The sequence below is a fragment of the Callospermophilus lateralis genome, chromosome 7 (genome assembly GCF_048772815.1).
Source record: "Callospermophilus lateralis isolate mCalLat2 chromosome 7, mCalLat2.hap1, whole genome shotgun sequence".
In the NCBI taxonomy this organism is placed as follows: Eukaryota; Metazoa; Chordata; class Mammalia; order Rodentia; family Sciuridae; genus Callospermophilus; species Callospermophilus lateralis.
The window spans coordinates 84039894-84065377 of record NC_135311.1 but is presented as its reverse complement, the minus strand read 5'-3'; the positions used below and the strand labels follow the sequence as shown (position 1 = coordinate 84065377).

The 25484-nt window shown below is 34.9% G+C and overlaps 1 protein-coding gene across 1 annotated transcript in view; it reads left to right on the top strand.

The window, feature by feature from the left end:
• Window positions 1-25484, top strand: part of Tnni3k (TNNI3 interacting kinase) — a 284120-nt gene that overhangs the window by 102672 nt on the left and 155964 nt on the right. The window contains exons 10-17 of the mRNA XM_076862293.2: window positions 5152-5246; window positions 5835-5984; window positions 18714-18800; window positions 19644-19700; window positions 20476-20568; window positions 20653-20710; window positions 20835-21029; window positions 21766-21870. Of these exons, the coding sequence (XP_076718408.1) occupies window positions 5152-5246; window positions 5835-5984; window positions 18714-18800; window positions 19644-19700; window positions 20476-20568; window positions 20653-20710; window positions 20835-21029; window positions 21766-21870 (840 nt within the window). The remainder of the gene's footprint in view (window positions 1-5151; window positions 5247-5834; window positions 5985-18713; window positions 18801-19643; window positions 19701-20475; window positions 20569-20652; window positions 20711-20834; window positions 21030-21765; window positions 21871-25484) is intronic.

Here is a 25484-nt window from a genome sequence, read left to right as displayed (position 1 = left end):
AATAACTTGACAAAGGTTCTTATGGCTAGAAAATAATGTAGTAAATGTCTAACTTAAGATGATTAACTTAAAATCCTGTGCTTTTTGCATATCTTCATGTTCTAGTACCAGAATGTTTTGTTTGTTTTCTATACACTTGATAACAGAACAGATGCAAAAACTCTTCAGATCATACCTTCAGTCAAAATGGATCAGTGGGATCTGTCCCTGAAGGGGAAAATTGGCAGAACTGATATGTACGCATCACTGGTATCCTCTTTCCATGTTAGGTCATGCCTGTTATGGCTGACACCTCAGGCTAGTTTTCAAATCATTTTGCTACCCCATGCACATGAATTGGAACCAACTGCAATCAGAGGGTGACTGTCACCTCCAGGAGGTTGTCTATATGAGATTTGTGAAGTGAGTTAAAAGTATGAACCCAACTGTTTTATTTTGTGTAAGCCTGTGGTGACTAGGAATAACAGATTAATATTTTTATTCTTTTTATTGTAAGCACAGACTTATAAAAGGAACTCCTTTTACACGAGAAATGTACTATGAATACAAATTTTTCTTTTTACAAATCAGTGCTTTGCACGTAAGAATCACTTATATATTTGTTATTGTTTTTATTTTTTGTAGTTATAGATGAACACAATACCTTTATTTTACTTATTTATTTTTATGTGGTGCTGAGTATAGAACCCAGTGCTTCACATGTGCTAGGCAAGCTTTCTATCACTGAGCTACCACCCCAGCCCTGTTATTATTTTTATATGTGTACTTATTCAAAAGTATATGTATATGCATACATATATACATACATACACTGTGTGTACATGTGTGCATAAGTGTGTGTGTGTGTATTTACATATAAACACACACACACACACACACACACACACACATTATAGTTTGGATCTAGAATGCCCTCCAAAGGCTCATGTGTTGCAAATTTGATTCCTGGTTGGTGGTGCTATTGGAAAGTGGTGGAAGAAAAATGTAGGTGTTGGAGTCTGTTTGGAGGAAGTAGGTCACTGGGGGCATTTCCTTAAAGGGTATATCTGTCCCTGATTCCTTCCTATTTTTTCCTTCTTTTTCTCTTTTTTTCCACTTTTTTCCTTCATCCTTGTCTCCATTAGGTGAGAAATCTCTGTTTTGCCAAATTGTTCTCTCTATAATGTTCTTTCTTACCATAGGCCCATGGTGATGGGATCAAGTGTCTATGGACTGAAACAGTGAGACAAAATAAATCTCTCATTTTTTTAAAATTGTTTATATAAAAATATAAACAACAGAAAATTGATACTGAGAAGTGGGTCATTGTTTTGACTATACCTGACAATATGTTTGGAATTGGTTACTAGGAGAAGTTTAGAAATGTTTGGGGAAGAAAGCTTAGAACATTGTAAGGAGACCTTAATAGACAATTCTGACATGAGCTCAGAACACCAGAATGCTGGGAGGAATGTGGATAGTAAGGGCAGTGATGAAGTTTTAGATGAGAAAGAGGATTCTACTGGGAATGGAACTAGAGGACATGTGTTTTACATTCTGGCAACAAACTTGTCAACATTTTGTTCATGCCTTGAGAACACGTGTGAAGCTGAACTTAAGTAATGGAATGGTTTATCTGGCACAGGAGTTTTCAAGGCAACACAGCATAAAGGTAGTGGCATGGGTATGTATAACTGCTTTATACAAGATTTTCAGCAATATTTGGGAGCAAAAAGCAGAGAAAAAGGACTTTAAAATTTGTAGTTTTTTTTTTTTTTTTGGCCAAAAAAGAAGCATACTTTAAAATGGAGCCAAGGAAGGTGTTCTTGCTAAAGAGATTAGCACTACTAAAAAGAAGTCAAGTACTTTGTACCAGTATGATAAGAAAGGTAGATTGAGAGCTTCTCAGGAATTGATGCCACCCACCCACTGCAGGCTGAAGAGTATAAAACTATAAACTACTTTCAAAGACTTTGCTTTGAGAATGTATAACTAGGCCCCCGTCTCATACTGGGATACCTACAAAGTTATTTCCCCAGGATTCATTTTATTCGCTTAGTCATTCAGGCACCTGCTACAGCTATGGAATAGGTGGCAGACCTTGGTGTCATCTGAATGGTGCTGGTTTGGCAGGTATGCAAAATACAAGACTTGTGGAGTCACTCAGATTTCAAAAGGGAGTCTGGGAAGCCAGGCAGTGTGTGAAAGTTCAGAATCCCTGTGTTAGTCCCTGGTAGAGCAATATATGAAGCTTTGAGAGTGAAGAAAAAGCTGCAATAGAAACCCCAGGAAATTAGAGATTTCAGGAATGTGGAATGTCTGCTGAGCAAAGATATAGACAACAAGCAGAGGCAGCTCAAGAGAGTGACCATGTCTGTTGCAGATAGTAAGGCAGATGCCTAAGACCTTTGGAATTCACATCCTACCATCATATACCCTAGATGCAGGATGTGTATCTATAGGATACAATACTTGCCTTGCTGGGCTATATTGTCACTATGATCTGATTCTTCCTTGGTAATCCATCCCTTCTGTTTAGAATGGGAATGTTTACCCAGTGTCATCATATGTTAAAGTACATAATTTGATTTCTTATTTTTATATGGATTACAGCTAAGAATTTGCCTCAGGATTTAGATAATACTTTGAGCAATGCTGTAACTGCTAAGACTATGGGGACTCTTGCATATGGATTAAGTGAATTTTGCATTATGAGAGGATATGAGCTTTGGGGGATGGAGATAGACTATTAGAGCTTGGATATGGAATGTCCTCCAGAGGCTCTTGTGTTGAGGGCCTAGATCCTTCAACATGGAGGTGCTATTTGGAGGTGGTGGAAATTTTAGGAGGTAGGGAATAGTTTGAGGAAGTATGTCACTGGAGTGTGTCCTTGAAGAGTTTATCTTTTCTCCATTTACTTCCTTTCTCTCTCTTTCTCTTTCTCTACCCCCTAGCTAATTTAAGGTGAACAACTCTGCTTTCCTACCTGTTCCCCACCATAATGTTCTGCTTCTGCAAGCCCACAGCAATGGGGCCACATGAACATGAACTGAAATCTCTGAAACTGTGATCCAAAATAAATCTTTCATCTTTAGAGTTATTTTTTCAGGAGTTTTATCACAGTAATGGAAAGTTACTAACATAATACATATGTATGCATATATGCAAACATATAAACACACATAAATTACATACATATATGCATATATTCAAAATTTATCATTTCCTGTAAGTAGTTACTTTGAAAATAAACAATAAAGTACTTCAGACAATGACTGTTATATATGTAGTGTTATGGGTCATATTTATAATGAAAATTGTTAATGGGATGATATATTGCACTGAGATAGTTGCTTTCTATTTATTAAATTATCCAAGAAGAGTTATTAAAGATCTGCCTTGTGTTGATGCTAGAAGGGACATTAAAATGACAGGATATCTTTCATCCTTAAAGGAACCATGAGATTTTGGTTAAAAAAAAAAAGTGTGTCTATTACCATAATGCAATGTGACAAGTGCCATAAGACTGAATGACAAAGGAGCAGAAGAGATAGCAATGATTCTGCCTTTGTTCATGAGAAGATTTTGCAGAGGGAGCAATAGTTTAGAAGATACATGAAAGATGAGTGGTATTTATTAAACAAATATGACTTGGCCAACACCATCTCAGGAAGAGGAAATAGTAAGATCCTATGCTATGAACTACCTCTTTTTCTAGAACCAAGTCCCTGAAGCTTCCATTAGCCATGATTAGATGGGGCTCTGCTTCATATTAGTTTCCTCCAGTTACCTATGATATACCTCATAGCTGTCCAGGCTTTGGAAGTAGAATCTTGCTAGTGAACACAAAAAGCAGATGTATGAGGGAAATTATAGGAAAAGAAAGTCTGTGAGAATTACTAGTCAATGAATTAAAGCTAATAGTCATTATTAGGCATAATTTATTTATATTACAAAAAATATTTTTTCTATCAGCTTTTTCAGTAAACAGTAGAAATTAGAATTTCAATTAAATAGTTCAACAAATCTAGTTGTGAATTTTATCTATAAAAATCATATCTCCTTTAGGTCCTTAACTATGTTAATTTTTTTCTCCCAACGAAAAGAGCAGATCATGGACTTCCTTTCCAGCTTGTAATGTGATTCCATAAGCTTTAATTCATTTGGAATTTCAGCAACAATGTGGTAAATAGAGGAGGTATTATCTATCATCATGTAGAACAGGTGTGAAAACTATAAAATTCAAGAAGTCTAAGGATTTTTCTCAGGTACTCTGGCTAGTATATGGAGGATTTCTGGACTTTCAGTCCACAACCAAAGCTCCCATAGTAAAATGACAGCTAAGAGATCTTAACTTCTGGTCAAGGAATTCTTCCGACATTTGACAGGTTTCCTAGGGAATAATTTCAAAATATGACCTGATTTGACAACAGCTCTCAGGACCCTCCTTAATTCCATATTTCGTTGTCATGCAGAATAATTTTTAGGTTAAAGCTGAACTAACAACACAGGAAATACTTGATTCAAAAGTTCTATAAATTTTACACAACTTCTTTACTTCACTGCAGATTTGAAAATCTTCAAGATTTTATCACTGTATGTTCTTATTTTTATTTACCATTGTCATACAGTGCCTACTTATTTTTTAGTGTCTCTCCTCTTACCTTCCTTCCTCCCTTCTTTGTCTCTTTGGCACTTTTATTTACACATCAGCATCTAGATTTTCCTGGGTTAATCAAGGCTGTATTTGTTTCCCATGGCTGCCATAACAAAATACCACACAGGTCAGATAGGTTAAACCACAGAAATGTATTGCCTCATGGTTCAAGAGGCTACAAGTAGGAGATTAAGATGTCAGCAAGGTTGGCTTCCTCTGGAGCCCCCACCTCTTTTCTTGACTTATAGCTACTTTCACACTGTGACTTCACAGATTCATCCCTCAGACTGTCATTATCTGTTATAATCTCCTCTTCTTATTAAGACACCAGTTTCATTGGATCTGTACCTACACTGGTGACCCCATTTTAACATATTAACTCTTTAAATACAGTATCCCTAAATGAAGTCAGAATCTGGAGTTAAGGGAATTAGAGCTTCAACCTGTACATTGGGAGGGAACATCACTCAGCCCATAGAAAGGTCTTCTATTTTCCTTATTTTGTACTTTTGCAGTGCTTGTACCTATGGAAAGAGCATTGATCTGGTTAAATTTCTTCTTGATCAGAATGTTGTAAATATCAATCACCAAGGAAGAGATGGCCACACAGGTATGACTGGGGTGAGAACATCCCTTGTTTGAGGTGCTTATCAATGGTCTAGAACAGTGGTGTGCCAAGGGGGAATGGGCCCTGACTGTGGTCAACCCCAGTGAGGATGGATATTGTATCAATTGACACCATTTAGCATTGATGGTAAATAGTAATAATAAAAAAACATATTAAATTTTGGTCAGCTTGACGGTTGTGTTATCTATAGTCAATGTACTCTCTTCTGGTCTTTACCAGAGACTGACCATGCTACCCTGCTTTGTTTGGGCAGTGAAAATAATTCTTGAGAATCTTCAGTCTTTTTTTTCTATAAAGATACTAACATTCATTCTTGATAATACTATAGGTGTGCAAATACTAAAAAATAATTCTGAGCAAAATACAGTCTATATAGATTGCCTAGTATAGAATATTTCTTTTGCTTATTGTATGTTTCCTCCATAATAAAATTAATTCATTATCAGGTATATCAACCATTGCTTTCTGTCTCTGAAAACAATGTTGTTATGTGGTGACAACTGCCTTTTGAAAATCAAAATGTAGTTTTCTTCCTTTCTCCTTTCATCCTTTTATTCTTTTCTATTACAGGATTACACTCTGCTTGCTACCATGGTCACATTCGCCTGGTTCAGTTCTTACTGGATAATGGAGCTGATATGAATCTAGTAGCTTGTGATCCCAGCAGGTCTAGTGGTGAAAAAGATGAGCAGACATGTTTGATGTGGGCTTATGAAAAGGGTATATTTTTAATCATTGCATCTCTATAGTGACACATTGAACTGTGTGCATAGATTATGTCAATGCATCAATAATTCCTTTGCTTGCAAGACATGTACATGCTCGTTTCTTCTGTAGATTGTATTTGAATCTCTGGAGATTTGGATCAGAGACCAATAGACCATCATTAGAGAAACCAACTCCTGCACTGCAGATAAGCTGAAGGCATTCTCAGTATTGATACACTGAAAAAGAGAATGAGCTACTGCATTTCTAGGTGCTAACTTGTGGTAGGAAATGATAGAAGAGTGGAATTAGAGCTGATCTTTATCTCTCTTTTAGGGGAATTTTGATGTGGATTCAAATTTTAAAACATAAACAAATATAAAGAAAAACAGGAGTATGTCAGAGTAAACCCTGTTGATAGCGCCTGTGCTAGAAAAATGTAAGGGAGCCATCATTTGTATTTAGGTATTAACTTATTTGAACTCAAAGCAGTGAGAACATGGGATCTGGTGTGAGAACACCTGGGTTTATATTAAGTCATATTTTTTGACCTTGTGTAAATTATTTTATCTTTCTAGGATAATTTTTTCATTGCAAAATGTAGGTAACAACTCCAACTTCACAAGATTATAAATATTAAATGTAATAATATGCACAAATTGCTTAGATCAGTGGCTGCACAAAATAAGCACCTAATAGTATTTTAGTAGTGATATAAGTGGTAGATTTTGTAGTAGGTCAGAAATAAAGATGATTGATAACAAATTCTTTATTTCAAGGGAAAGGTAACTAGAGACATTCAGAAGTGAAACACCATCTTTGTTATTGATATTTAAGACATATTGTACATCATAAGTGAGCTCTGCATATGCACATAAGCTCCTAAGGTGTTTAGATTCCTCAGGTGAGATGAGACAGTATTACTGTAATTGAAATTATGTAGTTATGACTGAATACTGTATAATTAAGACTTTTATGAAACATTTTACTTATTATGTTAACTTTGATGACTACATTTTTAGGATGCTTAAAGTATGAAAAGAAATATATTTCTTTGTTTTAATGATATAAACATATAAGGCCATACTAAGCTCTAAGATTTCTTACGTACTAAGTTGAACCTATATAAATCTCATCTGGTTAAAGTAGGATATGAAAATCCATCAATGAAAAGGGAGATTGATTTTGGTCAATGGAAATGGGGAGTCATTTTAAGCATGTAAACAAAAAGGGAAAACATACAGATCTGAAGGCTGCTAGTGAAAAAATGGCATAGGAGTTACTTGAATAAAGACAAAATAGTAAACATGGAATCATAAATAATAAGACAGTTATAGATCTGCTATCTTTTTGTTTTTACTTTTTGAGTATTGTATAAATACAAGTATATCTACCTTTGCACATATTGTTCTGCACAACTCAATTAACTTTTACAACCTGAACCTACCCTGAACACAGATGATGAATGTGAACATGACCAGTACCCTAGAAGCCCCACTTACATTATCTTTCAATCTCTCCCCAAAGGAGTGTACACTGCCTTCTGACATAATTTTTCTTCTTTTTGAACTTTATATAATAGAATGCAGTGGCAGGTATGTACTGTTTTGTGTCTTACTTCTTTTGGCTAACAATTTATGAGATTAATCCTTATTGCAGGATGTTGTAGACTGTTTATTCTTATTGTTCATAGGATAATGTTTTGTGACTAGATCACAATATACTTATTCATTCTGCTATCCATGGCCGTTTGGATAATTTCCAATTCGGGGCTGTTAAAAATACTGTCCTATGAACATTCATATTCATGTATATTGTGCATTTCTTTTGATGGATATATTATTGCATTTTTGTTAGGTACAAAGAATTTCTCCTTTGTGTTAAAAAATAATTCTAGGTAGCTTGATATTTTAAGTATCAGCTGGAAAATCTTAAATATTCTGAAGCCTTAGGAGGCCTGACTAAGTTCTACTTACCCAAAGCATTACATTTATTCAAGTGATTCTCAGACAGCATCTCTTAAGAAATGTGAGTTTCAGAGTAAGACTGTTTACAAAGCATTAGTCTTCCGGAAGGCAGCTCAGAAATTGCTGCTGCAGCTATCTCTTCACAGGGGTTGACTTTGTTTGTTTGTAGTTGATTGAGAGTGATAGTTGAAAACTGGCTTTACTTTTATTTTTTTGTGGAATTCCACACCTTACAAAACAATGAATCATTGTATAAACTCCTAAGATTTCCTGCCAAGCCACGGCAAAAATGCTTTAGAGGACTTGCCCACTGATCTCTGCAACATATGCCATATTTGTCACCTTTATTTGTTCATCTAATGTGCCAGGCATCAGAGTTGGATTCCATTATAACTATGAATTTTAACAAATTGAATGTTAGTACCCAGGAGACATATGGATATTTTACATATGTTCTAGGGCAAAGCAAGTCAAACCAGCAAAATGAAATTACTGCTATTTTCTCTTGCTGGAGAAATGTTGCACTGTTTTCATGTATTCGGAAAGGATTGAAATGGCCTTGTTGATACTGTCAACAGTGCACAGTTTCTGTTTTCATTGATAGAGAAACGCTTCCTTTTCTCCCTTGGAGAGAGAGTTGTCAAATTAACTGATATAGTACACTAAAAACTTTCCTGAACAATTTGGAGATGAAGCTGAGGAAGCAGTAAAACTCTGCATAGAGATCCTTCTTATTAGAATAGAGGTGATATAGGAATGGTTTCATTATGCTTTACCATGTACCATATGCTATCCCAGGAGAGAGAAACTAGAAGGGAGATTCAACAAGCAGTGTTGAGTTGAAAAGGAATATTTTTCTGTATGCTTCAGTAGAATAGCTCATCCTACTCTACACTCTGAAGAGAAAGACAGTGGAGTCTCTTTCAACAGAATGTGTCTTTGGTTCTAAACCAAATTTTTTAACAGACCCAGGCTAAATTTTAGCTAATGATCTTTTTGCTATTCTAATATAGTACATTCAGGGATGTCTTGGAGTTCTGGAAAAGTTGTCTATTCTCTTTTGGAATATTTTCAAAACAAGAGTTTACCCACTATGGGTTCCTGTGGAATCAAAAATGAACAACACTTTCTATTTACATATCCCTTTTAACCTAAAGAGATCAGAATCAATCTTGGAAATAATTTTCTTGGTGCTCTTGATTCTACTCGGAAGCCTACTGGTTAAGTTTCAGTATTTCTCTGCTCGACTGCTTAAAGTTCCAATTTCACAGTATTTAGAGTGTTTCTCCTCTCCAAGTCATCCCCTACCCCCACCCTCTTCTTTTCTACTATTATTTCTGAAAGTGTAGTGATGGCTGTCTCACTCACTTGGATTTGTTCTGCCCTTTCCCTGGGGTACAAAGGACTTGTATGAATCAATTTAAATTGGCTAGAAGAAATAGCCAGCAGCTTGGTTATGTTCAAATCCTCTGCCCTAATCACCAGTATGGAAAACCCATTGAAAAGACCTACACATAATCTTACATCCATTGCATTAAAGATGAAACTGCCGAATTGAAAAGATCTCAGCCAATTAGAATTGAACACATAGCTCAATAGTGTGTCTGGCAGTTAGATTTGAAAAGGCTGCCTTTGACAAAGAAAAGCACTCCTTTATGTCAGGCTGTTTAGGGTCAGAAAATAACCCAAACCAGAAACAGGACTAAAAACTTCTGATTTGCTTCGGTACTGACACCAGTTAAAGTAATTTAGAGAGGCTCCTCTCCCAATATCTAATTATGCAGAATACAATATTTGTATACAGCAGAAGCACTCTAATTCACAATGACAGGGAGCTGGAGTTGGAGAATTAGTGAGTAAGTGAGCAAAAACAATAAAAATCAAGGCTCCTGTACCATGATATATACTCTGCTCATTCCTTTTGACAAGTGTAGTATGGTGTGAATTATTTATAGTAAATGTACTATAGTGTGTTCTCTAAAAGTAATGAAATCTTACAGTCATGAGTTTCTACAGGTTTTAGCCAGTAAAAAATAACTGAGAAATGAAGGTTAGGAAGGAACAGAAGAAGAGGTAGGTTCATTAAATTATTTTATAAATTTACAACAATGAATTATAAATTCATAGGCTGCTTCTATATTACATTCTTACCTATTAGAATTTATTTCCTGGTTTAGTGAATAGTTAGTTGTTTAGTGAATCTAAACTACTTAGGGGCTGAAGTTTAGTGTGCTAAAGTAGATTAGGAGGGAGATAAAGGAAGGGTTAAACAAAAGACTTAGAGGGTATTTCAAAATCCATGAGTGTTTTTTTTTTTTTTTTTGTATATTGGTTACCATTCTACATATGTAGTTATTCTCTTTTAAATATAAATGAATAAAATAATACTAAGCATTATTAGAATGAGATTTTCTATTACTATTAGGAGATAAGTCACAAATTTCTTGAAATATATTAACTGCAAGAATCTACATACTTAGAATGTAGAAGAGAACTTACATTAAGTAACTATTGCATATGCATATAGATATATATATAATTTAATTATAAGTGTATCCCTATGAATGGGCATTATCTTACTACTATAAAGAATTTGGGACTATAAAGAATTTGAGTTGTTAAGTCACACAGCTGTTAGTAGAGAGCTGGCACCAGAGGTCTATCCTATTGCAGAGTTCAGGCTTTTACCACCTCAATATAAAATCAGTCAGATCTTCCGCATTCCATCATTAGTACTCAACGAACTTCAATCAGTTATTTAATTTTTTTCACTTCTCATCCTCAAAATGAGGAAATTTACCAACGCTTTATGGCATTCCAACGAAGGTTAAGGATAAGATGTAAATGCTTGGAACTTAACAGATTCTCAATAAAAATGGGGATAGATGTTATTATTAAATAAAGGGTGGAGATATAATTGAGTCTGTATAACTCCCAAATCTCAGTCTTTCCTAATCTACAATATGATTTTGTATACAATAAGAAATACTGATATATTAGGATGATGGATATCCTAAATAAACCCACTGATGAAGCTGTGTCTTACAAGTAAACACCACTGGACAATTCTAGCATATAGAAAAGCATGTGATGTATTATTGTATTGATATTTCTTATTTATAACTCAAGTTATACTACTACATCTAAAACCTCCGGACTGAAACAGAATCAAGACAATTTTGAAAATCAGTATTCAAAATATTATGAAAGTAATTCAAAATGATTATTCTAATATGAAGAGTTGCATGCAAATCTACAAAACAATATTTTAAAACTCCAGCACAAATTCACAAGCTTCTTTACTGCAGCAGGGTTCTTCCTCACAGCTAAGGAAGAATGTCAGAGTTTGTGATCATGTTTTCAGACTGCCACACCATCTGACTGCTAGATTCTTTTACTTAGATATCTAAGGAATATGCACAACTCAGAACTGAACTGAACATCATTTTTGTCCTCATAAATTTGTTTCTCCTATTGTGTGACCCGTATTCATTATATAATCAATAGCATTGCTCTCCACTTTGCCACCTAATTAAAAAATCTAGAATGATGCTTGACTCCTTTTCCTCCTCAACTTCTCACCCACTACACACATCCATTTACATTCAAATAGTTTCCTTTATTTTTACTTTATGAGTATATTTTAGTCTATCCTATTTATTTATTTGGTTTTGGTACCAGGGATTGAACTCAGAGGCACTTCAACACTGAGCCACATCCTCCTTTGTATTTTATTTAGAGACAGGGTCTCACTGAATTGCTTATCACCTAACTGTTGCTGAGGCTGGCTTTGAACTCATGATCTTCCGGTCTCAGCCTCTTTATTTTTATTACCATGGTTTTAATTTGAATCCTTATCCTCTTTCTCCTGATAGCCTAATTTTAATCGCCCAATTACCAGTCCTTTTGTTGTTTTCTTTTCTTTTCGTTTTTTCCAGCATCTTTTGGATCTATTTTTCCAGCTATAGAGTGAGAGATGTATTCAAGATGAACATAAGGTTCTATCATTCCCCAGCTTAAAACCCTTCATTGACATACTGTCACTGATAGGAAAAAGTCCCAGCTTGTTATCATATGTCCTGTGTACTTCCTGACTCACAACCTTTTATCCAATCACTTTTGTCTTCTGGGTACTCCAAGTGTTGCAATCATCATATTTGCTACACCACCAGCATTCGTTCATGTTCTATTTCACACACACTTCACAATAATCCTGTAAGGCAGCATCTATGAACAGGATATCATGTTAGTCCATCTTCCAATGTCTTTTCTCACGCCTCTATACCCTCCCCTTCCCTACACCTGACTCCACGTGACTCTACTCTTTTAATTTCTGATTTCCCCTTAACCTTCAAGAACTTTTGTAGGTCCTCTTTCAGAAAGTCTTCCCTGACTCCAGTTTAGCATACCCATTGTTTCTTTACATTTGACTCTATTACCTGCACACCCTTACCTCTCGGTTCTCCATTCCATCCTGAAGAGCTATCTCCCCTACCAAATCGTAAACTTCCTGAGAACAAGCATTTGGTATATAGCTCTTTATTTTCTAATATCTTAAGTTCAGTGGATGACTCCTAATAGATGTTCAATACATGCTTGTTGAAATGAAATTGAGAAAGAGGAGGAAGACATTTATGATATAATATTCTATTCCATGTTCCACTGAATGACACCTGGTGAGCTAATGTTCTCAACAATACTAATTGCTATCTATTCTGCTGTCTCTGTAGCTATGTCTATAAATAGTGCAGATTTCTTATTAACTGCACAATCCTAATAGTCAAATAAATGAGCAGAAGATCTTAAAGAATGCTGTAAAATTCCTCTTCTATGCATCAGAATGGTGAAGACTTCCTTCTGGCCAAAATGCTTTTCTTCTCCCTTTTTGCTTAATCAACTCATTTTCATCTTCAAAGCTTAGTTTAAAAGATAATTCCTCAAGGAACACTTCCTCCAAACTGCTCTACAATTTCACCATTATGCACACTCATAGAATCCTCTTTTTTTCCTAGAGCTTGATTAAATAAAATTTGAGTGAATATATAATTATTTTTTCTTTTCCACTAGACAGTATTTGTTATAAGAATAAAGAGCTCTTCTATTTCAACACTGCATCTCTCATATCTACTACTATTCACTCATTTAACAAAATTTATTGCCAGTCTAATATATAATAGACACTGAGGGAAAAAATGATTAAGATAGACAAAAATCTCCCTGCTTTTTCCACACTTCTAGCTGGAAGAATCCGGCCAAAAGTAAGAAAATAAATGGAAATTATCAGGTAACAATAAGTGCTATGAATAAAATAAAGGAAATGCAATATTGAGTAAAAAGTTCAAGGATACTGTCTAAAATTGAGTATCCATGAAGAAAGAACTAACTACATAATGGGAAGATATCAGAGCTGGGCCCAAAATGTGCACAAGAAACTTAAAGATGGGAAGGAATGGGAAAAAGAAAGTAGAATGGAAAGGAGAAGGGGAAAAACAGGAAGGATAATGAAATAGCTTAGTTTCTTGTTTGCGTGTGTGTGTGTGTGTGTTTGTGTGTTGGTCTATTAGGAAAAGCATTTATTTATGTCAATTATTGTCTTAAGGGGAAGGACTGGTGGCATTCTTGTTTGGGCTTGGTGATGAACTAAGAAAAATAGTGGATCAAAGGGGATGTGAGTTCTCTCTGTAGTATAAACCTAAGACATCTTTCAGATTTAAGTCATGAGGAGATGTAGCAAGTCAGGAATTTCTGTTGCCTCTGATGTAATTGATGGTGTGTGGGACCAGAATTGTCAGGAGGAAGATGAGCCATAGGAAGTTAGACATTAGAAGTCATCCTCTGATCCCACTTTTCAGTGTTCTGAAGAAATGGGTTTTTAACATTATAGGAAGTAAGATATTAAAATAATGGACAAAATCTCATATGTCATTTCAGTGAAAGTTTTTTGATTTGGAATTAAAGTAAGGCGGGATTACTCCTTCAGTTATCTAGAATGTGGAATATATGAGGTCAATAATAATTCCCTGGCTTTTATAATCAAGACCAAATCTCATTTTCTCTACTTATGCTTGGACCCAAAGGGCCTCCAAGTTACAAAATCAAAGAGAATATTTTAGTATTCGTATCATTTGCCATTCATCTCCAGATCGAGATATAAAAATAATTCTCATAGCAAAGGATGATAATCAGCATTCATCATTTCTAGGGTAAAATTATGAGGATGGAAGAAAACCATGAGGAGTAATAAAGATCATACTTCTTCTTCTTAAATAATTATGAAGCCTCTGTTGTGTACATAACCATGATGTAGATACTAAACTGTCTTTGTAGCATCTTTTTGGACAAAATTATAACCTTAAAAAACTAGATTTGGAAGGAACTATTCATCAAGTTGCAAGTTAAGAGGTTTGGGAGGAGAAATCACACCTAATGTAAGCAGTAAAGGAACACAAGAAGACAAATTAAAGAGAAAGCATGGAATTTGGGGATTACACAGAGGGGAGCAAGAAATGAAAGGGACTTCATGCTGGCAGGGAAATCACATTTGCCAAAACCCCCAGGTGCTCCAGTGAATAATACTCTGAAAGCACAAATCATTATAATAACTGCATTAGGCTAATAACATAGCAACCTCCTATTTGGGTAAAATACTTGGATGTAGATAGTAAATTCTTAGATATAGGGAAACATTTTATTTAATTAGTGGAAGTTTGATTATCTCTGGATGTGTTCCATTAGTGTACCTTGGTTATTTGAGTGTATCCATTATCAGGAGTTTGGTTTAACGAGTCCATTTATTGAGCTCCACCGAGATGTTTTTCTGCTTAACTCCTTGTGGCTGGGTCTTAATGGTTTTGTTGTGGGGCTGGGTCTTAATGGTTTTCAGGTTTCTTTGCATGCACGTTAGTGGCTTGTCAGAGCAGTTCTAGCAGCGGAGCATTTCCAAATAAGGGTGCCTTAGCCCTCAGTTAGCAGGAGGTGGGAAATCAGACAGAGATGCCTTCCAGAGCTGAGGGGGCCTCTTGGCATTTCCCTGGCAGCCACATACTTATCATCAGCCAGAACCCAGGCACTCATTAGGCTCTTGATGAAAAGCATCCCAAAGAAAATGCCAGCAAATTGTGCCACTGTGCTGGCAGGAAATTAAAACTGTTCAGAGCAAGTGGAGCCAAGAGAGCTGTTGAAATGAAAGGTAACATCAAGGGTGTGATCACTGACTCACACAGACGTTCAGGATTCAGGATGCAGCTTTCTGCTTCACTGGGGAAAGCACGAGGCCTTCTTGTCTGTCAGCTGGAGTCGGTTCCACAACAGGGCTGAGACAGGCAGGGAGGTGGATTCTGTGAATTAAGCTTTGTTGTGCTTGGATAAACGCTAGGGGTTTGGGTTGTTTTCTTTCCCCTAAAGGAACATCTCCCAGAAAACAAGAAAAGTTTTTGTTTTTCCAACTCCGAACACTTAAAGACCAAATTAAGTTAAAGAAAGATTCGAAAAGCACTACACGGTGGTAATCAGACAGAATGGAGCAGGGCAGAAAGAAGCTCAGAACCCATGAATCTAGCAAGGGACAAGTGGAGGGACACTATAATTCCAGAAGGGTATTTTGTGAGTGTTGCTACTTTAATGCTGAGGTTAAAATAACTAACAGAAAAAAATAACAGTTGGCAGCACTAACATGCAAGCAAAGGTCCCATAACTTTCCACTGAACTGAGTGTGGTAGGCAGAGTAGTGAACCCCCAAAGATTTACAGGTTCCTTGGAGCCTATAATATGCAAAGGGGGAATAAGGTTGCTAAAATGCTGACTTTACTAGAGGAGATTATCCTGGATTTTCCCATTAGGCTTACTAAAATAACAGAGGTTCTTAAATATGAAAAAGGAAGACAAGGCATAGAAGTCAGACTAATATGAAGAGGACTCAGTTAATCACTGCTGGTTTTGAATCCATAGGAAAAGGGCTGCAAGCCAGGGAAATGGGCAGTCTCTAGAAGTAAGAAAAGTCAAGGAAATTGATTCTCTTCTTGGACTTCTAGAAAGTAGTACAGCCCTGCTGGAGCCCAGGAGAATCATGTTGAACTTCTGACCTTCAGAACAACAGATAATAAACTTTTATTACTGAGGTTACTAAGTTTGTGGTAATTAACAGAAGCATCAATAGAGAATGAATACTTTGATATGTAGAAAAATGTATCTGGTGTTCTAATGTGATTCATTTATAATACTTGGGGTGGGGGAAAGTAAGGCAAGAATAGAGAAGATCTCAAAGGCACATTTACATGTTAGAACTATAAGGCAGATTGCATTATTCTACTTCATCTTGAAAATAGTCTTTAAAGGCTGCATCATCATTTCTAGTCTATAGATTAGGATTTTTTTAAAAAGTAAGACAAACTAGACATGGGGGTGCATGCCTATAATCCCCACAACTTTTGAGTCTGATGCAGGATTGCAAGTTTAAGGCCAGCCTCAGCAATTTAGCAAGGCCTTAAGCAACTTAGCAAGACCCTGTCTTAAAATAAAGAAGTCTTGGGATATAGCTTATTAGTACAGCTCCCCTGGGTTCAATCCTTATTCCCCCAAAACTAACATAAATAATGTGTAAGACAAAAAATATTCTTAAGGGGCGGGAGTTGTGGCTCAGCAGGAGAGCGCTTGCCTTAAGCATGTGAGGCACTGGGTTTGATCCTCAGCACCACATAAAAACAAATAAACAAAATAAAGGTATTGTGTCCATCTACTGTACACACACACACACACACACATATGTTGAAGACTATAACTATATATATATATAGTCTTCAATTAAAACCCTTCAGTGGTTCCCCATCTTATCTATACCAAAATTCAAGCTATGACCCTAACCTATAAATCTCTACATCAGTAAGGACCTTGTTAGAAAAGCAACACTCACACCCTACTACAGACATTTTCAAACTGAATCTCTGAAGATAGGACTCAGGAATCTGTGTTTTGACTTGTATTCTAAGGATTTTTTTTTTTTTTTTTTTTTTTTTTGGTGAGAACTGCGTGGTTGAGGGTTGGTACTGAACCCAGGGCTTCACATCAGGTGGGCAAGCACTCTACTACTGAGCTGCATGCCTAACCCTCCAAGTGATTCTTACACACCCTAAAAGTTTGAAAAGCGCCACTCCATATAGAGGCATACCACTGTCATCTTGCTTGTCATACTGCAACCACACTGTACTCCTTCATTTCTTGAACATGGCAAGTTTGATCATTTTTCAAGTTTGATCATTTTATCTCTACCTATTTAGACTTCACTTAGAAACTTGTCTGTTGGCTCATGCTATTCAGGTTCTTGAGTTTTTCCTGATTATGAACACACAAGAATTTAAATAAACAGTGCTCATGCAACTGGTCCCCATTATTTCAGCATTACCTATGTTTATGATTTAAGAAAAAGAATCAGTCATAAACAGAAAGCTAAAGATGATAACAAAATGGACATGAGTTATTAACTATGTAGATAGCTTATATGTAAGTTTTGCTGTAAGTTTTTTTCATTTGTGATCACAATACTTTTTTATTTCTTAAAAATTGTGATATTGGGATATTACCTTTGGGAAAACTTTTAGTGCCAGTAAACGTGGTAATTTTTCTATCTCATGAAGTTACATATACAATTCATTCAAAATCTTTGAAGGGAGTCTTTGATAAGAAAGTACTACTGCCAGCATATACTTTACACATTAGCTAGTCATTGGCTGACCAAAGTACTGTGCTTTTCCAATTTCTAAAGTTTGCCATTTTTACAATGGATTCTATTGTATTTTATAAGTCTTTTGATAAGGTCTTTAAGGTTGATGGTTTTTCTCTTTTATAATTTAGCTTCAGTAGATTGTTTTTTGTAGCAAAAACATAAAGGACTATCAAAGTTTTATTCTATTGAAAATCAGTAGTTTACTCAGACGAGCATTTAACATTTTTTATCTTTAACAATAATAAGTTCCTACTGCAATTAATAAACTCCAGACTGTCAGTGGTGTTTCTTAATCTCTTAACATTCCAGGATGGGCAGTTCCCCTTAGTAGATGACTTTCTCTCAACCCCCAGAACCTCAGAATTCTCTGCATCCAGCCAGCAGATAGGAGAAGTAAAGAAGGATGGACTGCATCCTAAATTTCAGATTTGGAAGTGATGTCACTTTTGCTTATACTGCCTTGGTGAGGATATGTCACAAGGCCACAGTTATATGAGGGTCAGATGGAAATTTTGTCCCTGAGTAGGCAGCCATTTCCAGGGACAAAATAACCCTGCAAAAGAGGACTACAAAATCTATGGGCAGTCAGCTGTTTGCACTACAGAAACTCATGTTATTTATTTTAGCACTGTGCTTTACTGGAACTGCCAACCAAATGTAATGCACAATCACAGCAAATATAGTTACCACATGTGTTTTGAACCCTTTTAACCATGCCTTTATTATATACTCTCTTAGCACTTATTATTTCCTCATTTAGAAATTCTCATTATTCCTATAATTATTTGTTCAACTACATTGTAAGCTTCTTATGGGTAGGACCATGGCAACCTCATTTATTGTATTATTTACCTACCACAGTGCCTCACATACAGTCATCCTAATAAATTATTTTTAATAAATGAATAAAGATACTAAATTTGTGTTGCAGCATATTGTCCCTTAAGATATGTGCTCTTTTTAAGCTACCTCCAATCATTTTTTGGACCAGTGGTTTAATGAATAAATCAAGCTCAAATTAAGATTCTTTGTTCTTTTTTCTTTTTTCTTTTCATTAAGGCCATGATGCCATTGTCACACTCCTGAAGCATTATAAGAGACCCCAGGATGAACTGCCCTGTAATGAATATTCTCAGCCTGGAGGAGGTACCATCGTTTTATTCAAGTTTCATTGCTGTACAAACCGCGCCTAAAGGCAAACCTGTGTTTCTGTTATTATCATTCTGGGGATAGTGGGAGAGCATAGACATTGTCACATTAACCTTATTTTCAGAAAAAAAAATTATCTATGTGAGAATGAATTTAAAGAAGCCTCCATTTGGAACTTTAGATAAGGCAAAGGGGAGAAGGGGGTGGGGGTGGTGTGGGGCTAGGAAAGATCAAGGAATGAGATGGACATTATTACCCTACGTACATGTATGGTTGTGCTAATGGTGTGACTCTACTTTGTATACAACCAGAGAAATGAAAAATTGTTCTCAATTTATGTACAATGAATTGAAGTGCATTCTTCAGTCATGTATAACTAATTAGATCAAATTTTAAAAAGTAAAAAAAAAAAGGAAGAAGAAGCAGTAGTAGCAGCTTCCATTTAGGCTATTTTCTAACTCTCATTAATCCACAGTTTCTCCAAGTTTAAGTTTACCTGGACTGGATGTGTATGAGGCTTGGACAAGAGTAGTAAGGCCTGGATAAACTGAGAAGGGTCATTTTCCATTTCAGTTATCTATTACGGCAGGGCAGAGAATACTCATAGCCAGACACAAATTAAATCTGCTGGAGTCTGCTACAAATTGGATTTCTTTTTAATCTTTTTATGCGCTTTCTAAATAAACACTTGTAGTACAGTTTCAGTATCCGGAGAATAGATTTGGGCCTTAGGCTATAGTTTTTCTTGGTTTCATCACCTGTTTCTTTTTATAATGTTGAACTTTTATGTAGAAAAAAATGATTGCTACTTTCAACTCTATTATATAATTTGATTTCTAGATGGCTCCTATGTGTCTGTTCCCTCCCCATTGGGGAAGATTAAAAGCATGACAAAAGGTACGTAAATGGGAAAACTCTTATATTTTATTACTCAGGATAATTACTGCCTAAATATGATAACATTCTATTTTGTTTAACATATTATGAATAATGACTATTTTATAAGCATAAGCAATAATTTCAACAGATCATACTTCTCATAATTAACCTTATCTTTTATGCCTTTTCAGTTCATTAAGATATGACAGTGAACATTTTATGAGTTTTGAAGTGCATCAATTCTCATAATGCTTTGTGAATATTTGTATTTTTTAATAAAATATAAATTACAAATACTAATATTTATTTTAGAAGAATTGGGAATGGATGTACCTTAGGGAAAAATTAGCAAAAGATAATTATTTTCCAAAAATAAGTATTAATTTGGGAACTTTTTTTGAATGTTTGCTATAAACCAAAATTAATTCTACTGGACCAGAAGAATATAAAATATGATTACATTATAAATTTATATTTAACTATTTAGAATATGCAGTCTTTTAAAAATATTTTTTTAGTTTTGGGTATTTCTTTAGAATACTTGAAGTGCTTGTTTTCTGTCATTTAATTTGCATCGTTTTGAGTTTTAGTTTATTGGTATTTAACTTAACCAATTGAGAGTGATTGAAAGGATTGACCAGATAAGAATTTTATCAAGATGTTATATAAACTGTACCCCAGGGATGCCATGTCCTGTGTATGTGTGTGTGTGTGTGTGTGTGTGTGTGTAGAGTACATATTCACATGTGTGCTTTTAAATCTTAAAAAGTATAATGACAATTCCTGTTTGCAGAGAAAGCTGATGTTCTCCTCCTAAGGGCTGGATTGCCTTCACATTTCCATCTTCAACTCTCAGAAATTGAGTTCCATGAGATTATTGGCTCAGGTAACCTAAGAAACTATAGGTCTACTTTAATTAAAATGAGCTCAAGATAATATGTACTTATTTATTTATTTTAAACAATTTTAGGTTCTTTTGGGAAAGTATATAAAGGACGATGCAGAAATAAAATAGTGGCTATAAAACGGTAAGCAAACAAATGAAAAAAATTACCATCTAGGTAGAGTGGTGAGCTTTGACAACTATATACACAGCAAACCTCTTGTTGGATTCATCAACTGATTAGTATTTCCTCTTGCTGCCATTTCTAGTTATCGGGCCAACACTTATTGCTCCAAATCAGATGTGGATATGTTTTGCAGAGAGGTGTCCATTCTCTGCCAGCTCAATCATCCCTGTGTAATTCAGTTTGTGGGTGCTTGCTTGAATGATCCCAGCCAATTTGCCATTGTCACTCAGTACATATCAGGAGGTTCTCTGTTTTCCCTCCTTCATGAGCAAAAGAGGTATGAGTCTCTTGTTCTGCCTTATACTTGAACATGGCATTCAACATGGCATTGAAATTATCCTGAGGCATTTCTGAGGCTTTCTAATTGCATGAAACTTCACCTTTGGAAACCTCTGAATACTAGTGAGTGTGCATTAAATATGGCTAATAATTTATGACTAATTATTGTATTTCAAGGAATAGAAATATTTCTGTGATTTATTAATAGGAATTCAGTTGAAGGTAACAAATTCAAAGAATTTAAATTGGCAATTGAAACATTATTATGCTATTTGACATACCAATAAAGCAGATATATGTAAACTCAAAAGAAAATAATTACCAAGATCACCATATAAGGAAGTTTTAAAAAGAAATGATCTTGCACAAGCCTAATTTGAATTTATTTCCTAGATCTATACATACAGTAATTAGAATGTGGTTTCATGCAGTTATTAAAAATAGATCTTTACATTATTACAAATAATTTAAATATATTGCAAATAAATTAGAAAATCAAGTACAATATTTTAAATGAAACGTATTGTATACCTGAGTTGACCTATAATTAAGCATTTTCTGAGGTAGACAAGTTATTTTTCCAGATTTGTTAAATTTTTAATATAACCTTCAATTAGTTAAAAATAGACTAAAATTACACAGAAAAAAAAACATATATACCTTGATTTCTTTTAAAAGATATGACATTGGTTTTGACATTTTTTCCTTACACTAAATCTATTTTTAAATTTTAGGATTCTTGATTTGCAGTCTAAATTAATTATTGCAGTAGATGTTGCCAAAGGTATGGAATACCTTCACAACCTGACACAGCCAATTATACACCGTGACTTGAACAGGTATTTTTTTTTCCTAATAATGAACTTAGAATTGTCTGACTGACTAGTAGTCTAAGATAGATTCAATAAAGATACACTTTAGATTTACTGCAGATCAGTATTTTCTCCCTACTCTGTGAACAAGGAATGGGCTATCATAAGCCCAGGCAATAGAAAGTTTTGTCTTTTACCAAAATAGAAGGCTATATAAAACTGCTTCTCAGGCATCTTCCAAATCTAGAAAGAATATCCAGAAAGAGTGCTGCTTGTAAGATGTGCCAACAAACTATAATCATGTGCCTCATGACAGTGTTTTCATGACAGTGGAACCGAGGTCCCATAAAATTATAATGGAGCTGAAAAATTGTTATAACTCAGTGACATTGCAGCCATGATAAAGTGGTGCACCATGTTATTCAGGTTTGTGGCAGTACTGATGTAAAAAAATCTATAATATTGCAAGTGTAGAAAAGTATAGCACAAGTATAGCACAATTATCATTTTGATAATGATAATTTAGCAACTACATTCCCAGTTTAAGTATTGGTATTATACTTTTTATTATCATTTTAAACTACCGCTTTGACTTATTAAAAAAATTACTGTAAAACAATATGGCATGTTATGCTGGCAGCAGACCTCATATATCTCATGTTTACTGCATCTCATGCATCAAGAGACCATATTTAATGATTGACTTATATCATCTAGGTTCATATAAGTGCACTCTGTGATGTTTGCCCAATGACAAAATCACCCCTAAAAATACATTTCTCAGAACATTCCTCATTCTTAAGCAAACACATGATTGTACTTTCCAGGTAAGGAAGGTCAGATCAAGAATTAAGCTCATTGACTCCTAAAGACTGTCATGTCTCATACAAAGTCACTTGTTAGAGGAGGACCCTATTTGAAGTACTACTTTGTGCTACTACTTTGGTATTTTGGAATTAGTGAATTCAGCCAAACTAGAGCAGGTTGTTTACTTAGTTTTCACATGAAGAGGCTTTCATGAGAAATAGAGACTTGAAACAAAGGTAGAATTAAAGTGCCCCCATGGTGGAACCCCAGGGGATTTCAAAAAATTTTCTTAAATAATGAATCCTTTCTCCAAAAAAAGTCTTACACAAAATGCCAATATACAAAATGGAGCACCTCCCCTTTTTAAGTAGGAAGTGCCCTGGGTCATCTTTGTAGAATCCCAAAGGTACTGTAGAGAAGAACTGGATAACCACTGATGTAGTTTATGAAACAAGGCATATTATTCCACAAAATAACTTTGCTTTAATGATTGTCAATAAGGTTCATGTGGGTCCTTTATATAGTCTTTCATACAAACCCCACAGTTCTGAAGCTACTAAATATTAATGAATTACTCTACTCAAAAACTATCTGGACATCTATTATGTTTAAAGCCTTTATACTTGGCACAGGAGAACTTGCAAAGGGAAACTGCACCAGAATCTACTTTTAAGGATCCTTCACATTCTAAGAGGAAACAAATATTCACCTAAATATATTTTAAGTACCAAATAACAAGTTCTATAAAATATAGAGTGAAATTTTCTATAAAATTTAAGAACAAAGAATGTTACTTACTTCTGAGGAGTTCAGTGTCAGCTCCATGGAATAGGTGACATGTGACCTTGGTCGAAAGGGATGAATAGAATTTGAAAAAGAATCCTAGGTTCACAGAAGACAATTATAAAATAGGTTGAGATTAGAAAAGTAAAGGCATACATAGGAACTATGAATAACTTCATCTTAGTACAAAACGTGTGTTTTTATTATATATAGTGTCTGAAGAGACAATTAGGAAAGAATTATGGAAAAATAAAACAAGAGCACAGAAATCAGTGTGGGCTGGACTAGGGTTTAGACATTGTTCCAGTATATTTGTGCTGGAAATTACAAATCTGAGGCTACATTATAGAAATAGTAATTAACCTATGGCAAAAGATAACCTTGAAGGTAAAGTCTAGAACCTGCTGCGGAAGTTACTGCAGTATTCTGTGATAAGCAATGAAAAACAGAATTTCTCTAGTGGCAAGTATGAATGAAAGTAGAAAATTAAATCAGACATGAGAGTGGTAGAATCTTGGAAGTAAATAATATGGGACTTGTTTATAATTATTTAGTGGTTTTCAAATAAAAGTAATTTCTTCACTGTTAACCATTGGTTCTTTAAAAAAAAAAAAAAATATATATATATATATATATATATATATATATATATATATATATATATATATATTGTTGTTGTTGTTGGATAAAAATACCTTTATTTTATTAATTTATTTTTATGTGGTGCTGAGGATTGAACCCAGCACCTCGCATGTGCTAGGCGAGTGCTCTACTTCTGAGCCACAACCCCAGCCTAACTATAGGTTCTTTACCTCTTTTTATAAAACAAATATGATGTTAATAAGCATAATTATTTTCTTTGAGTTTTGCTAACAATATTTGGGAAACAGATTTAGATGGTAAATTAACATAATGCAAACTGATGATTTTGAGTTTAGGGATTATTACTTTACCACCCTAAATGGCATTAAAACAAATGAGTGATGACTGAAAGTTTTCTCTAGCTATAACTCTTCATTTGTAGGACAATTAAGTGTACATTCTGTTGCCTTGTAAGTGCAAGTTGTTGCCATCAGTTATATAGCAGAACTAAAAATATAAATGTTGACTAAAAGTGAATATAAAATATTTACTATATATAAGAGATACAGGTTTACATTTACCATTTTGCTCCTCTAACATGAATGCATGAATTGCATAAAAATTCCTCAAAATTTATGACAAAACAGATACCTTCAATGTATTGTCCCAACTAGTGCATCAATTATTTGTGGACTATTTTTTACTAATCTTTAATCTATAACAACAATAAAACATTCAGTTTTCCAGATTAATGCAGGTACAAAAAACATGGATCCTGCCCCTCCAAGGGTTTACTACCATCTAATGGGTAGATAGGTCATATACCAAAGAAGCAACTAAATTCAAAATGATTAAGGGCCAAAATGATTTAAAAGCCATTTTAAATAGCAACTTTGAAACAGAAAATTTAAAGGGATTGCAAGTCAGTAAAAACACCAAAGTAGAGTAGAATGCTTCCTGGTGGTCTTGGAGCTAAAACCAGAGGTTGAAGAATGGGCATGATTCTTGCCTCAGTCTGTTCCTACTATATTCATTCACCCTTGTTTTTCAGAGTATTTAGGGAGTCCCACTGAAAATAGGAGAGGGAAACATGCATGTCAGAGTGTGAGGAACTCAGACACTGGTTTTCTTTTCTATTGACATGATTTGCTAACATTTTTATCTGCCCAGAGCTCCAGACAAGGCAGAACTTGAAGTCAGAGACCTTTTTCTCTTCATCCCACATTTCCAGAACTGAGCATAGTGTCCACACATAGTAGATGCTCAATCAATGTATTTTTAGCTAAAACAAAGGCTTTGAATACTTTAAGAAATGGAAGGAAGAAATGGCCTAGTTTATACAAGTATGGCTACTTTTAGACAAAATCTGAGTAACTTACTCAATGTCATTTATAATTTTTAAGGAAAGAAACTGTTTAAGATTACTGATAAACCTACAGAAAAAGAACACATCTGTATTTGCATTTGGG